Source organism: Pongo abelii, chromosome 18 (assembly GCF_028885655.2).
Source record: "Pongo abelii isolate AG06213 chromosome 18, NHGRI_mPonAbe1-v2.0_pri, whole genome shotgun sequence".
NCBI classification, from domain to species: Eukaryota; Metazoa; Chordata; class Mammalia; order Primates; family Hominidae; genus Pongo; species Pongo abelii.
The window spans coordinates 1,707,167-1,720,604 of NC_072003.2; the positions used below are offsets into that span (position 1 = coordinate 1,707,167).

At 54.1% G+C, this 13,438-nt stretch overlaps 2 protein-coding genes across 22 annotated transcripts in view; one reads left to right on the plus strand and one right to left on the minus strand.

Annotated features, from left to right (window-relative positions):
- IFT140 (intraflagellar transport 140) overlaps window positions 1-11,090 on the minus strand; it is a 102,350-nt gene extending 91,260 nt beyond the window's left edge. For 5 of the 8 annotated variants that reach the window (XR_008514773.1, XM_009250291.3, XM_054534481.2 and 2 more), the window contains exons 1-3: window positions 9,653-11,090; window positions 6,107-6,284; window positions 1,427-1,648 (exon numbers count right to left, since the gene is read on the minus strand). Coding sequence is in view for 6 of the 8 variants with exons in the window: in XM_009250291.3 (XP_009248566.1) it covers window positions 1,427-1,648; window positions 6,107-6,253 (369 nt within the window). In the remaining 2 variants the exon portion in view is untranslated. Of the gene's footprint in view, window positions 1-1,426; window positions 1,649-6,106; window positions 6,285-8,798 lie in introns of those variants that run through there. The other 3 variants (XM_054534479.2, XM_054534480.2, XM_009250292.3) reach the window with 3 other exon arrangements.
- Window positions 11,091-11,487: 397 nt separating this feature from the next.
- Window positions 11,488-13,438, plus strand: part of CRAMP1 (cramped chromatin regulator homolog 1) — a 65,021-nt gene continuing 63,070 nt past the window's right edge. For 10 of the 14 annotated variants that reach the window (XM_054534484.1, XM_054534486.1, XM_054534485.1 and 7 more), the window contains exon 1: window positions 12,744-13,034. In XM_054534484.1, coding sequence (XP_054390459.1) covers window positions 12,925-13,034 — 110 coding nt within the window. In that variant the 5' untranslated portion in view covers window positions 12,744-12,924. Of the gene's footprint in view, window positions 11,620-12,307; window positions 12,445-12,743; window positions 13,035-13,107; window positions 13,191-13,333; window positions 13,397-13,438 lie in introns of those variants that run through there. The other 4 variants (XM_054534492.1, XM_054534488.1, XM_054534490.1 and 1 more) reach the window with 4 other exon arrangements.

Here is a 13,438-nt window from a genome sequence, read left to right on the forward strand (position 1 = left end):
CCATGGAATTGTTCTTGATTAAAAAAAACTAGCCAGACGTGGTAGTTCACGCCTGTAATCCCAGCACTTTGGGAGGCCGAGGCAGGCGGATCTCTTGATGTCAGGAGCTTGAAACCAGCCTGGCCCACATGGTGAAACCCCGTCTCTACTAAACATACCAAAAATTAGCTGGGCGTGGTGGTACACGCCTGTAATCCCAGCTACTCAGAAGGCTAAGGCAGGAGAATCGCTTGAACTCAGGAGGTAGAGGTTGCAGTGAGCTGAGAACGTGCCCACTGTACTCTAGCCTGGGCGATAGAGCAAGACTCCATCACAAAAAAAAAAAAAAAAAAAAAAAAGAGAGCCTAGAGAGAAATAACAGTGAAATGCAATGTATGAGCCTTTACTGGATCCTGCTCTAAAGGACATTCCTGGGACAGCTGGAGAAATGTGAACATAAATTGCATCTTGGATGTCAGCACTGTCACTGTCACGTTTCCTGGAGTGTGAGAACTCCACTGTGGCTGTGTAGGGAATGCCCTAGACCTCAGGATAGTGGCGTCCAAGCATGTAGGGCTGAAGCATCAGATCTGTGATAAACTCACAAATATTCAGGAAAAATACCCATGTAGCAGGAGGGAAAGCAGACCTGGCAGCGGGAACGGCTGGCGAATCAACAGGGAGGGTGGATGCGTGTCCTTGCACTGTTCTTTCAACTCCTCTCATAATGTAGAAATTTCAAATCTCAAGCGAGAGAAAGAATGCACTTGTGTGTGCCTGAAGCAGCAGGAGAGGTGGTAAGAATGCACTTGTGTGTGCTGGAGAGCAGCAGCCAGGGGACTGAGGAGACAGGACATGGCTCAGTCTTCACTCTAGATGCCTGTTACCCTTTTTGAATCTTGGAACATGTGAATGTGTTACCTGTGGTTAATTTAGTAAACACATTATAACATTTCTGCCATGTATTGGTGATTCAGTTGCCTCTCCACCGTGTCGCTCTGCTGTGGATCTGTCCTGCGCACTGTGCGATGGTGGGCAGCATCCACCACCCACCCACAGGGGTCCAGCTGAATCCTCCCCCCAAATTGTGACAACAGAAAATGTGACTGGACACTGCCCCATGTCCGCTGGGGGGCAGAACCAACCCTGGTTAAGAAGCCCTGAGCTAGACAAACAAGCCTAGGGAAAAGTGACAGTATCTGGGCACTTATCTTTACGAATGCAGTTTCCCAGCAAAGTTCATTTATAAAGGTGCAGACACACCTTTGCCACAGAGTGGCAAATTTTCAAGCCTTGCTTCCAATATAAAACAAAATCTACAACTGCATCTGACAAGATCAACTGAATTTGGCAACAACACAGTTGACATATTTTGATCTTTCATACTCTCGAGCATGGTCAGAAAAGGCCAAGGTCTGAAAAGAGCATCCTGCGTGCATTGACTCACCCTGTCCCCAGACAGCAGGCAGTTTCCATTGGGGCTCCAATTGAGCACAGTGATGTTGGCTGTATGTGTCAGGGGCATCGTGTGCTGCTCCTTGTCCTGCTTGTTAAACACGGTCACTTCTCCAGTCTCCCAGCCCAGAGCCAGCACCAGCCGCGTCGGGTGCCAGCACAGGGAAGCAACCCGGAACGGCCTCTCGACATGTGTGTCTGGCACGCACTCCCCCTGCATTGGACGAGAGGCAAAACCCCGCGGTTCAGAGAGGGACGGCTACTTTTAAGAACTTCTGTCTAGGCCGGGCACGGCGGCTCACTCCTGTAATTACAGCACTTTGGGAGGCTGAGGTGGGTGGATCACAAAGTCAGGAGTTCGAGACCAGCTGGGCCAATTTGGTGAAACTCCGTCTCTACTAAAAATACAAAAATTAGCCAGGTGTGGTGGCAGGCGTCTGTAGTCCCAGCTACTCGGGAGGCTGAGGCAGAATTGCTTGAACCTGGGAGGCAGAGGATGCAGCGAGCCCAGATCGCGCCACTGCACTCCAGCCTGGGCAATAGAGCAAGACTCTGTCTCCAAAAAACAAACAAACAAACAAACAAAAAAAACTTCTGTGTGATCTGTGGACTCCACATTGGTGACAAGGTATAAAAACTATTAAGGCAATGGGGCAATGTTCTCAGTAGACTCTTTAATTTTTCATAAAAACGCACCAACCTTGCCCCTAGCTGAGCTACCAAAGCAGAAGGTAACTTGTGCTCAGCTGACAACCCCGACCAGCTTGTCATGGAGTGCCACCTTGTCATGATGTGCCACCTCCTCCCCATGGCTGCTGGATGGCTGGCACGCATTTTAGTGGGTGTGGCTGGGTTCCATAAAACCTTATCTACAAAAACCAGCAGCAAGCCAGCAGGTGAGGTTTGTGGCCCCAAGGATCTCAAAGTGTTGTCCAGAGACCCCAGGACCCTTTCAGGGATCTGAAAGGTGAAAATTATTTTCAGAATAATAGTGACAGGTTAGTGCCATTCATACTCTCCTTCTCTCACGCGTCTACAGTGGAGCTTTTCAAAGGCTGTGTGATGTGGTGATGTCACTAATGACAGCTCGTGGGATATGTGCTGTGTTGTCTCTTCTTTTTTTTTTTTGAGATGGACTCTCACTCTGCAGCCCAGGCTGGAGTGCTGCAGTGGCGTGATCTCAGCTCAGCGCAACCTCCACCACCTCCAAGGTTCAAGCCATTCTCCTGCCTCAGCCTCCCAAGTAGCTGAGACTACAGGTGTGCCACCAAGCCCAGCTAATTTTTGTATTTTTATTAGAGACAGGGTTTCATCATATCGGCCAGGCTGGTCTCAAACTCCTGACCTCATGATCTGCCCGCCTCGGCCTCCCAAAGTGCTGGGATTACAGGCGTGAGCCACTGTGCCCGGCCATGTGCTGTGTTTTCTAAAATTTTCTAAAGAAACAGCTTTGGGGAAGATATAAGTGTGTTTTCAGAGATTAACTTGGTTTGCCCCCAGTTGTTCCACTGGGCTTAGGAGCCATCTTCTGTGATGTCATCATTGTCCAATAGATCACTATTTTGAAATTCTGAAGTTTTCCTTGTGCCAACTGGAAACACAGAAATATGCTGTTGACTAGTTTTATAATAGTATGCTTTAGATCTTCTAAATTTAAAAATTTTACCTAAAATTGCTATAACTTTGGAATTTAATAATATTTATTCTAAAAAAAAATCCCATTTACAATACATGTTATAGGCTCCTGCAAGGGAGGATCTACCCAAAAAAATGGGCAAAAGTAGGGTTGGTGCTGGGGCTGGACTGCGCCCTAAGGCTGGCACGGCCTTTGCAGAGCTGCCAGTATATGGAAGAGCCTGCTAGCAACAAGGGAGCCGCTGACCAGCGTTGCACCGGCTGCAAGGGTGTGGGGGGGGGGGGGGGAGGGGAGCAGTTCCTGAGGAAGGGGCCGCTTAGCCACTTTCACCTGAAGGATTAATGCATTAATTATAAAAATGGATGAAGGAGCATCTTCTTTGCAGGTGGCACAGCATGTGCAGGGCTGGAAGGCTGAGGAAGGCTGTGCAAGGCTGTGTCAGCATCAAGGAAGGTGAGCCTGATGTGACAGGTGGCAGAGCCAGACCTGGGGGGCACTGGGGGCCACATCAGGGACTCCATGTTCACCCAAAGAGCAGCACAGGGCTGGGGAGGTGGGAGCAGGGAGTGATTCCATCTGTGATGCCAAGACAGGCCAGGCCTGGTTGCCATGTAAAGTAGAGGAGGCCTGTGAGGGCACAGCTGCCACAGTAGGAAGCTGTACTGGTGTCCAGGAGAGGGGGATGGGAGCCTGGAGGAGGGAAGGGTGGTTGGAAGGGCAAGAAGCAGCAGACTCGCCAGAGGTTCCGGGGGAGAAACTGGGAGGATCTAGTGATGGATTACAAGGTAGGGGAGTGGGAGATGTCAACAGTCATGCCCAGGTCCTTGTTCTAGAAACCAGGATAAAGGGGGTGCCTTTCATTGAGATGGGAGGTGCCCATCCCAGTGAGTAGGAGATATGAGGCAGGGGAGGGGTGGGGGACAATTTCAGTTCAGTCTTGTGCAGTCTAAGATCTCCTCGAAACACCCTAGAGATGTCAGGAAGGCAGCTGGGTCCCTAAGCTTATAGCTCAGAGGGAACTTCTAGGCAGGAGATGTATGTCCGCAAGCCACTGGGGATGCTCAGATCACAGAGAAGGAAGAAATGGAGAGGAGCCTTGACCAAGCTCTGTGGAAGGCCATGGTGTTCACAGGCTGGAAATGGAGGAAGAGCTGGCAAAGCCATAGAGGCCGGGCAGGGAACGCCCTGCTCCTGTGCTCTCGGGCATGTTTCCCAGAGGACTTCACAGAAGTGTGGTACAGACAAGGACCCCAAAACACTCAGGGGGTGACACCGAGAAGCAACTGATGGCTGTCGCTGCTTGGGTGAAGTTGTGGTGGCAACAGGGTGCCTGCAGAGGGCTGAAGAGTGAGTGGAGGAGGAAACCTCATTTTCTTATTTATTTATTTATTTATTTTTTGAGATGGAGTCTTGCTCTGTTGCCCAAGCTGGAGTGCAGTGGCGCAATCTCGGCTCACAGCAAGCTCTGCCTCCCGGGTTCATGCCATTCTCCTGCCTCAGCCTCCCGAGTAGCTAGGACTACAGACGCCCACCACCATGCCCGGCTAATTCTTTGTATTTTTAGTGGAGATGGGGTTTCACCGTGTTAGCCAGGATGGTCTCGATCTCCTGACCTCGTGATCTGCCCGCCTTGGCCTCCCAAAGTGCTGGGATTACAGGCATGAGCCACCGCACCTGGCACCTCATTTTCTTTGTGGAGTATGAGGTGCACTGGGCACTGAGAGGGTGGTTATGGAAGTCTGAGGAGCTTGGGGAAAGTTTCTGTTAGGGGGTGAATTGTGTCCCCACAAAGATATGTGGAAGTCCTATCCCTGGTCCTTGTGACATGGCCTCCTTTGGAAACGGTCTTTGCAGATGTGGGTAAGCTCAGGTGAGGTCATTAGAGCAGGCCCTAGTTACATATGCCTGATGTCCTTTTAGGAAGAGGAGAAGAGACGCAGACATACAGAAGGGAAGGCTGGATGACACCAGAGGCAGGGCTGGAGCAGCGCATCTGCGAGCCAGGGAGCACCAAGGCTTGCTGGGAACAGCAGGAGCAGGACAGCAGCTCAGGGCAGACTCTCCCCTCAGCCTTCAGAGCCAGCGGGCCCTGCTGACACCTGATTTTGGAGTTCTCGCCTCCAGAGCTGCCAGAGTACCTTTCTGTTGTTTAAAGCCACCAAGTTTGTGGAAATCATTAGAGTTCCAAATGGCCACTATGGAGTGTGCAGGAGGACAATGACAGAGGAAGATGCCTCAGGATCCACGAACAGCACTGTGGGGCCATTTCTGGTGATGACCGTGAACTGATAGTGGCTTAATGCTGATAACCATTAAGGATTCCTAAATATGTCCCCAAGCCACCAAAATAGCCAGGGTGAAAGAACTGCCCACATACTAGGGCTTCTATAATACTGGGATTTGACCTCTGTGAAAACTGATGATGGATGTTGTTTTCTTTTTCTTTTTTCTTTTTTTTTTTTTTTTTTGAGACAGAGTTTTGCTTTTGTTGCCCAGGCTGGAGGGCAATGGCGTGATCTCTGCTCACTGCAACCCCCGCCTCCTGGGTTCAAGCGATTCTCCTGCCTCAGCCTCCCAAGTAGCTGGGATTACAGGCATGTGCCACCACGCCTGGCTAATTTTGTATTTTTAGTAGAGATGGGGTTTCTCCATGTTGGTCAGGCTGGTCTTAAACCCCTAACCTCAAGTGATCCACACACCTCGGCCTCCCAAAGTGCTGGGATTACAGGCGTGAGCCACTGCTCCTGGCCTGATGGATGTCGTTTTCTTCATGAATAAGCTAGAGTAGAATTCGCTTGAAAACACACACACATGCACCACATGCGCACACACACACGTGTGCACACACACACATGCACATACACCCCCCCACATACAAGCATACAGATGCACACACACACCAATACACATACACGCACATACAGATGCATGTATACACTCACACACCCATAGGCACACACACACGAGGACAACAGCAATACAAACAACATGGGCCAGAAGCTACCACAGTCAGGCTCCTTGCTTCTGAGCACTCACTTGCTCCAGGTAAATATCCACGCTGCCTGTTGAGGTTGTGCTGATGTAAGCAACTGCTAAGAATGGATGGACAGGGTGCCAGCTGATGTGTGAGGGTGACCCCGCTGCATCTGGGGCTTCTATCTGGTGGTCAAAATAGAGGGCCATGACGGAACTCAGGCCTGCTCAGCGCTGAAACCTGCAGGGAAAAAAAAATGACCAAGTCCAATCAGTTTTAAATAAAACAAACAAAATGACTGTACATGGAATGACAAAAAGGAAGCATCCCAAAGCCACCATCGGAAGACCATCGGCAACTTGAAAATGCCTTGTGGACTGAGCAGGCAACCTGATGCGAGGAGATCTCCAACAGGGAGAAATGCAGAAGAGAAGCAGTTAGACCTGGAATCACCCAGGCTTTGACAGAAACGAATACAACTCATGGCCATCAAAGCAGGAAAGAAAGAAAAGGCCTGCAGCCTAACCACACACGCAGTCCTCAGCAACTTTCATTCCAGTCACAATAAGGACAAGTTCTATTTCTGTAGTTGCCTTTTTTTTTTAACTATTTAGACCAAGTCTCGCTCTGTCACCCAGGCTGGAGTGCAGTGGTGTGATCATGGCTCACTGCAGCCTCAAACTCCTGGGATCAAGTGATCCTCCCACCTCAGCCTCTCAAGTAGCTGGGACTACAGACATGCACTACCATGTCCAGCTAATTTTTAAATAATTTTTGTACACACAAGGTTTTACTATGTTGCCCAGGCTGGTCTTGAACTCCTGAGCTCAGGTAATCCTCCTGCCTTGGCCTCCCAAAGTGCTGGGACTACAGCCGTGGGCCACCACTGCCTTTTAAACAACATTTTCAAACAAAATAAAAGCAAACTGCTCCAGAAGAGAGTACTGGTACAGAAAAAAACCAGTACTCAATTTCCAATAAAGCATAAAATCAAAGACTGTCTTCTACCTCCGACTCACAGGTGGTAGAAGACAGAAGGCTTCCTCTATTAGAGAGTCAAGAATGCACAGCCGCAGCAGCTGTGAGAAGTTGAGCTTGATCAGTTATGTGAACTTAATCTCTCTTTCATTCTTCCTTTCAGATCTGGAAAAGATATACATATCGTCCCTTTTCAGGCGGGTTAGGGTGATAAATAAAGTGACAGTCTGGTTACTGCTCACTTTTTTACACCTCAGTCAATTTGGGGAAGTTAACTGGCAGAGAAGAACATACTTGTAGCTGGGTTTGCCACCATTTAAAATTATACAGGCTCGTGCCTGTAATCCTAGCAATTTGGGAGGCCGAGGTGGGCAGATTGCCTGAGCTCAGGAGTTCGAGACCAGCCTGGACAAAATGGCGAATGCCACCCGCCTCTACTAAAAATACAAAAAGTTATCCAGGTGTGGTGGCGGGCGCCTGTAATTCCAGCTACTCCGGAGCCTAAGACAGGAGAATCGCTTGAACCTGGGAGGCAGAGGTTGCGGTGAGCTGAGATCGCGTCACTGTACTCCAGCCTGGCAACAGAACAAGACTGCGTCTCACAAAAAAAAAAAGAAACCCAAATAACAAACAAACACTCCAGATCAAAACCTGGGCAATTTAAAATAGCAAAAGAAACCTTTAAATTAAAAAATATATATTTTGTTTAGAGACAGCGCCCCCAGGCTGGAGAGCAGTGGTGTGATCATGGCTCACTGTAGCCTTGAACTCCTGGGCTCAAGTGATCCTCCTGCCTCAGTCTCCCAAGTAGCCGGGATTACCTCTTAAAATGAGTTTTGGCCAGGCATGGTGGCTCACGCCTGTAATCCCAGCACTTTGGGAGGCCGAGGCGGGTGGATCACAAGGTCAGAAGATTGAGACCATCCTGGACAACATGATGAAACCTCTTCTCTAGTAAAAAATACAAAAATTAGCTGGGTATGGTGGTGCCTTCCTGTAATCTCAGCTACTCAGGAGGCTGAGACACGAGAATCGCTTGAATCCAGGAGGTGGAGGTTGCAGTGAGCCGAGATCTCGCCACTGCACTCCAGCCTGGGCGACATTGCGAAACTCTGTTTCAAAAAAAAAAAAAGGGTTTTAACATGTTGCAGCCAGCCAAGGTTACAAATCCTGGGCTATGGGAAATTAGTATCTAACAAGTTTACTCTGTGAAAATATTTCTCTGAAAAATGAGTGATACGTTAGTACAACACTTTGTAATAACTATGAAGGCAAACGGTCCTAATTACTTTCTTTCCTGCCTGGGGTTTTTCAAGGTTCCCCTCGGCTTTGGGTAATGGAGCTCTCTCAGGGCTTGATGGCTTTGCCTTTGTCCTGTGCTTCTTGCCCAGCGTCCCCACACAACGTTGCGCTTCTCCGTGGCTGCATTTAGACTTTACTGTAAATGCGAGTTTCACTGCTCACACACTGCCCCCCATATTATCTTCCCCAGAGAGCAGGAGGCACCCAGTATTCCCAGCTCCTTAACAACAGTGCGTTGCACAGAACAGGCCCTGCGCGGATGAAGCTTAGCAAGAAGAGAGATTCCTCCTGTTGTATAACATAAGAAACGGGTTGCAGGCCTGCCTGAATGAGTTCCATACACAATGCATTAATATAATTGTTCATAGTTCCTTTCAACTACATCTTAACAAGTTCCCAAAATGAGTATTATCAGTATAATTTAAAAAGTTAACACAAGGAGGAGAGATGGCTGACAATAAAATAGTTACGTACTTGATGACAATCTATAATAGCTTCAGGTCGGAAACAAGTACCCTTCCTTTTCTTGAAACAAAGTCCCAGTCTCTGGAACATGAAACTGGGAAATGTATCAACTTTGGGGAACAGGAGTAAAACTGTATTTATTCTAACCGAAGTACTCCTCTCACTTTCAGGCGTCCAGCGTCTCCACAGCCTCTACAAGTGCCTCCATTAAACCAGCTTTTGGGAAAGAATCTGTTAAGCCCATTCAGCTAAGCGGCACGGGGTCACAGGGCTTTGAGTGGCCTTCCTCGGTGACGCCGAGTTGGGAACTCTGGGATGGGGCTCCACGGTGGACTCCCGGGGGCAGGCACCCGGGGCCACCCTACAAAGCCTCGCCCTCCAGGTCACAGTCCAGAGCCTCCGGCCTGCGCAGGGTCCTCGCCGTATCCAGGGGACGGTACTGAGAAGACATGCGCTGGCGGTTTGATGCAACGCGACCCTCAGGGCCGACCCAGCGTGTGACCAAGCATAGAATGTTTTTGTTTTGCAACTCTCGTTTGTCCCGTTTCACCTGGGGGGTGTGATGGCGCCGCCCACGTCCCCATCCCGCCCACTCCAAAGGGACTCTCCCAGCGACCGGAATCAGCCGCGATTCGAGGCCGGGCGGGGGCGACAGCTATCGTCCTACCGGCGACCTGGACCCCGCGCCAAGCCCGCCCCAGCCTCGATGGGACTCGCGAGGGGCCGCGGGGACTCGGCGGCGCCGGGATCGTGGGAGGAGATGGGAGGGTCCCGACGCCCGCCACCGGTCAGATCCTCGGCCCCAAACCCCGGCCCGGCACCTAAGGACCTGGGTGGGCCGCGCTAGCCCTAAGGCTACTCACCTCTGCCAGGCCGCTGAGCCGCCGCGCGTTGCCGGGACAACGGTGCTCCAGGAACGCGGAAATAGCCGAAGGTGAGCCAGGCGGCTCCGAGGAGTCCCGAAGCGCCCCGAGCGGCCGGAAAGAGCCGAAGGCGATCGGTCACGCACGTGCGCCTCCGAGGCCCGAGCGCGGGGGTCCGGGTTATTCCGCTCTACTACAAAGAAGCGGGACAAGCTTTTTCTAGGAGAGACGGCGGCGCAGGGCCGGCGTCCGGGTCCCCTTTGTGTCGAGGGCGCGCTGTCACAGCCCCAATCAACCGCGGCATCCTCCCCTCCTGGGCGTGTTCACCTCCCGTGCATCCCCAGGCGGGGCCTTTCCAGCACGGGGCGGTCTAGGCCCAGGCCTTCGCTGGGCTCCGCTTTTCTAGTTTCGGAGTGGAGGGCGTGGGTCAGGCGTTTATGGGAAAGCCGATGCGCTCGGCAGTGTCCTGAGCTGTTGGGTGACTCCGGGCCCCGGACTCCACAGAGCGGAGCGAGGCAGGGAGCGCCTCCCAGAAAGCAGCTGGCGGCCGGGCGCGGGGCTCGCGCTTGGGCTTCCAGCTCTTGGGAGGCCGGGACGGGTGGATCGTTGGAGCTCAGGAGTTCGAGACCAGCCTGGGCAGCACGGCGAGATCCTGTCTCTAAAATATTACAAAAATTAGCCGGGCGCGGTGGCGCCTGTAGTCTCGGCTACAGGTGGCTGAGGGAGGAGGATCGCCTGAACCCCGGGAGGCGGAGACTGCAGCGAGCCGAGATCGGGCCACTGGACTCCAGCCTGGGCGACAGAGCGAGTCAAAAAAAAAAGAAAAGAAAAAGATAAACAAACACTGGAATTTGAGCCGGGCGCAGTGGCTCATGCCTGCAATCCCAGCACTTTGGGAGGCTGAAACGAGCGGATCACTTGAGGTCAGGAGTTCGAGACTAGCTTGGCCAACATGGTGAAACCCTGTACTAAAAACACAGAAATTAGCGAGTATGGTGGCGCGCGTCTGTAATTCCAGCTACTCGGGAGGTTGAGGCAGGAGAATCGCTTGAACCTGGGAGGCGGAGCTTGCAGTGAGCCGCGATTGCGCCACTGCACTCCAGCCCGGGCGACGGAGCGAGACTCCGTCTCAAAAAAAAAAAAAAAAAAAGAAAGAAACACTAGAATTTGAAAAACACCCCTCTGCTTTGTTGCTATGAAGAAGAAAATGACCAAGTGCCCAGCGCCGCTCGTCCACGCTAACGTAGCGCAGAAGCACACACTCCACCTAGGAAACGGTGCGCGTAACTGCCTCAGACGCGCTTCCACACTTCTCAGATCTCAGGTTCGCGCCCGATTCCACACACCGCGTTTTCTTCTCACGTATCCGTCAACACTGCTGCGGCCAATCACAGCACGGGCCCTGGCCTATTGGCTGTCTGTCCACCAATCCAAAGAGACGCACAGTCCGCAAGGTCGCGAGGCTGGCGTCACAACAGTACGGGCGCCGCGGGCTCGCCCCCGACGCCCACCGGGCTCGTACGTGCGAGCGCGCCCGCCCAGCGCTAGCCAATGGGAGCGCCGTTTTGGGGAGACGCGCCCGAAGAAACATTGGGGGTGCTCGCCCCCGCGTTCGTCGCCCCGCCCCGCGCGCCCGCGCACCCCGGCCCCGCCCCCGCGCGCCGTCCGTGCGGTCCCCACCGGCCGCCGTAGCCGGAACTGCCGCTGAGGGCGGCGGGCCGGCTTCGCTAGGCTGAGCGGCGGCAGTATCTGCGCCCGCAGCCCCCTCAGCCGCGCGCCGGCCCGCGGAGGGGACGTGCCGGGGGTAGCGCCGCTCGACCAGTCGCTTCCGAGGCGGACCACCAGCCCGGCGTCGCGGCCTCCCTGCAGCCGGCGCTCGGGGGCCGGGGCTGCCCGGCCCGGCTGGTTCTGCGGGCACCCGGGGAGGCCCCGGGAAGCCAGGCTGCCGCCCGGCGTTGATGAAAAAGGTGACCAAAGCTGGGCGCTGGGGCTGTCATGGCGAGGCCCGGCCGGGGGGTCCTGTCGGGCGGTGCGGGAGAGCGCGGGGGGGCGTCGCTTCCACAGCGCCCGGTACAGCCAGAACTGGCCTGAGGGCGAGGAGGCTTCCGCATCCCGAGACGCGAGCCGGTGCGGAGCGGGACGGGGCTGGAGGAGACTGCGCCTCCGAGAACGGTCCAGTCTCGTTGGAGGTTCTCGCGAAAAGGAGGCCATCCCCCTGCTTGTTGGCCCTTAGGGTGAAGTCGGGACGGCGTCGGTCCTTTCAGTGGCGAAAAGCGCTTCCCCGTGCTCGGTCGGCGTCTTGGGTGTGGAGCCCGGCGAGCGGGCGAGTTCACTCTGGTGGCCGAGTTTGTTTTGCTTGGGTCCCGGGTGGCCTGCGGGCGGACAGGTCCCTGGGCAGCGGGGTTCTCAGTCCGAGACGAGGTCTTTGGGGGTTTGGGTTTCTTGAGTAGAAAGAGGTGGGTTGAGGAGGAAGAATGGCAAGTCCTGCCACGAAATCCCTTAAGTTGGGGTGTTTGTCGTGGGTGATTTTGTTCTTTGGCAGAGTTTTTTAAAACTAGCGTGGACTCAAGAGATTCCCTAGACCCATTCCGACAGGAGAAAACGGCCACGGATCCTTGTGTGATCTGCACCTCAGGGTGGGGGCATCATTGCGACTTTGAAGCCATTTCCCGATCTCTCGGAAAGAGGTCCTCGCCCGCGTCCCTGTATTTCGTGATTGGTGTTGGTGCCTCGATCTTGTGTTCCTTTGAAGTGGAAATGCCCCCGTTCTCAACAGTTGTGTTGAACGCAGGGTCAGTATCTGCTGAGGAATCTAATCTTCAGCGTTTTTGCTTCCTCACACGTGCCCGTCCCGGACTGTTTCTAGGCTGAAGCTCTTGGTGTGTACCTGATTCTCTGAGTTTAGTTTTGAGTGGCTCTGCTTTCTGGGCTGCAGCATTTTTAGTCACTGCACTTTGTTGTTGACATTTTACAGGGCAGTGGGTAGCAAAGTTGATGCAATTATTTTATTAATTGTTGCCAAGAGTTTTAACACCATTGTCTTCTACCGCTTCTTGCACTTGGACCCGGACATAACTGGGCTGTCACTTTCCCGGGTGGTTCCAACCTGTTCCATGCAACAGGCTCCTTTGTTGCAAAAGCATTTTTAACTGGTAAATCCTCGCAGCAGCTCACATTTCCCACCCTGGGAAGAAGATTCCCAGAGACCAGGAGCTGATTATTCTTTATGTGTGTTTTAAAATAAGCAGGCGGGCCGGCGGCATTGGGCCACCATGGAGTTCCCCGTGCGGGCAGGCGAGCCCGCGCTTCTCCCGTCCCGGGGTGGATCCGGCCTCCTCTGCCCTCCTCCAGGGCCAACTCTGGGGGCCGGCGCGCGGGGCAGGTGCGCGGGGCCCGGGAGCCCCGCGCCTTTCGGGGGGCGGGGAGGGGGTGGGACGAGGGGCTAGGGCTGGGGCTGCGGCCCGGCCGGCCGAGGCGGCGCAGGGAGCGAGGCTGGCGCGCAGGGCCAGGGCCAGGCCATGAGCCGCGGCCCCGCCGGGTAGGTGGCTGTGGGCGGGGCGGCCGCCCGGACCCGCAACCGTGCCCAGACCCGCGCCCGCGCCGGGATTCCCATAGACCCCGGGGCCGGGGCCGGGGCCGGGCAGGGTCCGCCGAGCTGTCGCGCCCTCCCGCCGGCGTCCTGGGCGTCTGGACGCGGGCCTCGGCCAGGGGGCGTCCGGGGAGGCCCGGGAGGGTCCCGGGCCGGTGGGCAGGGCCGGGGGCGGCGGCGTGGGGGCGGCAGGGGCC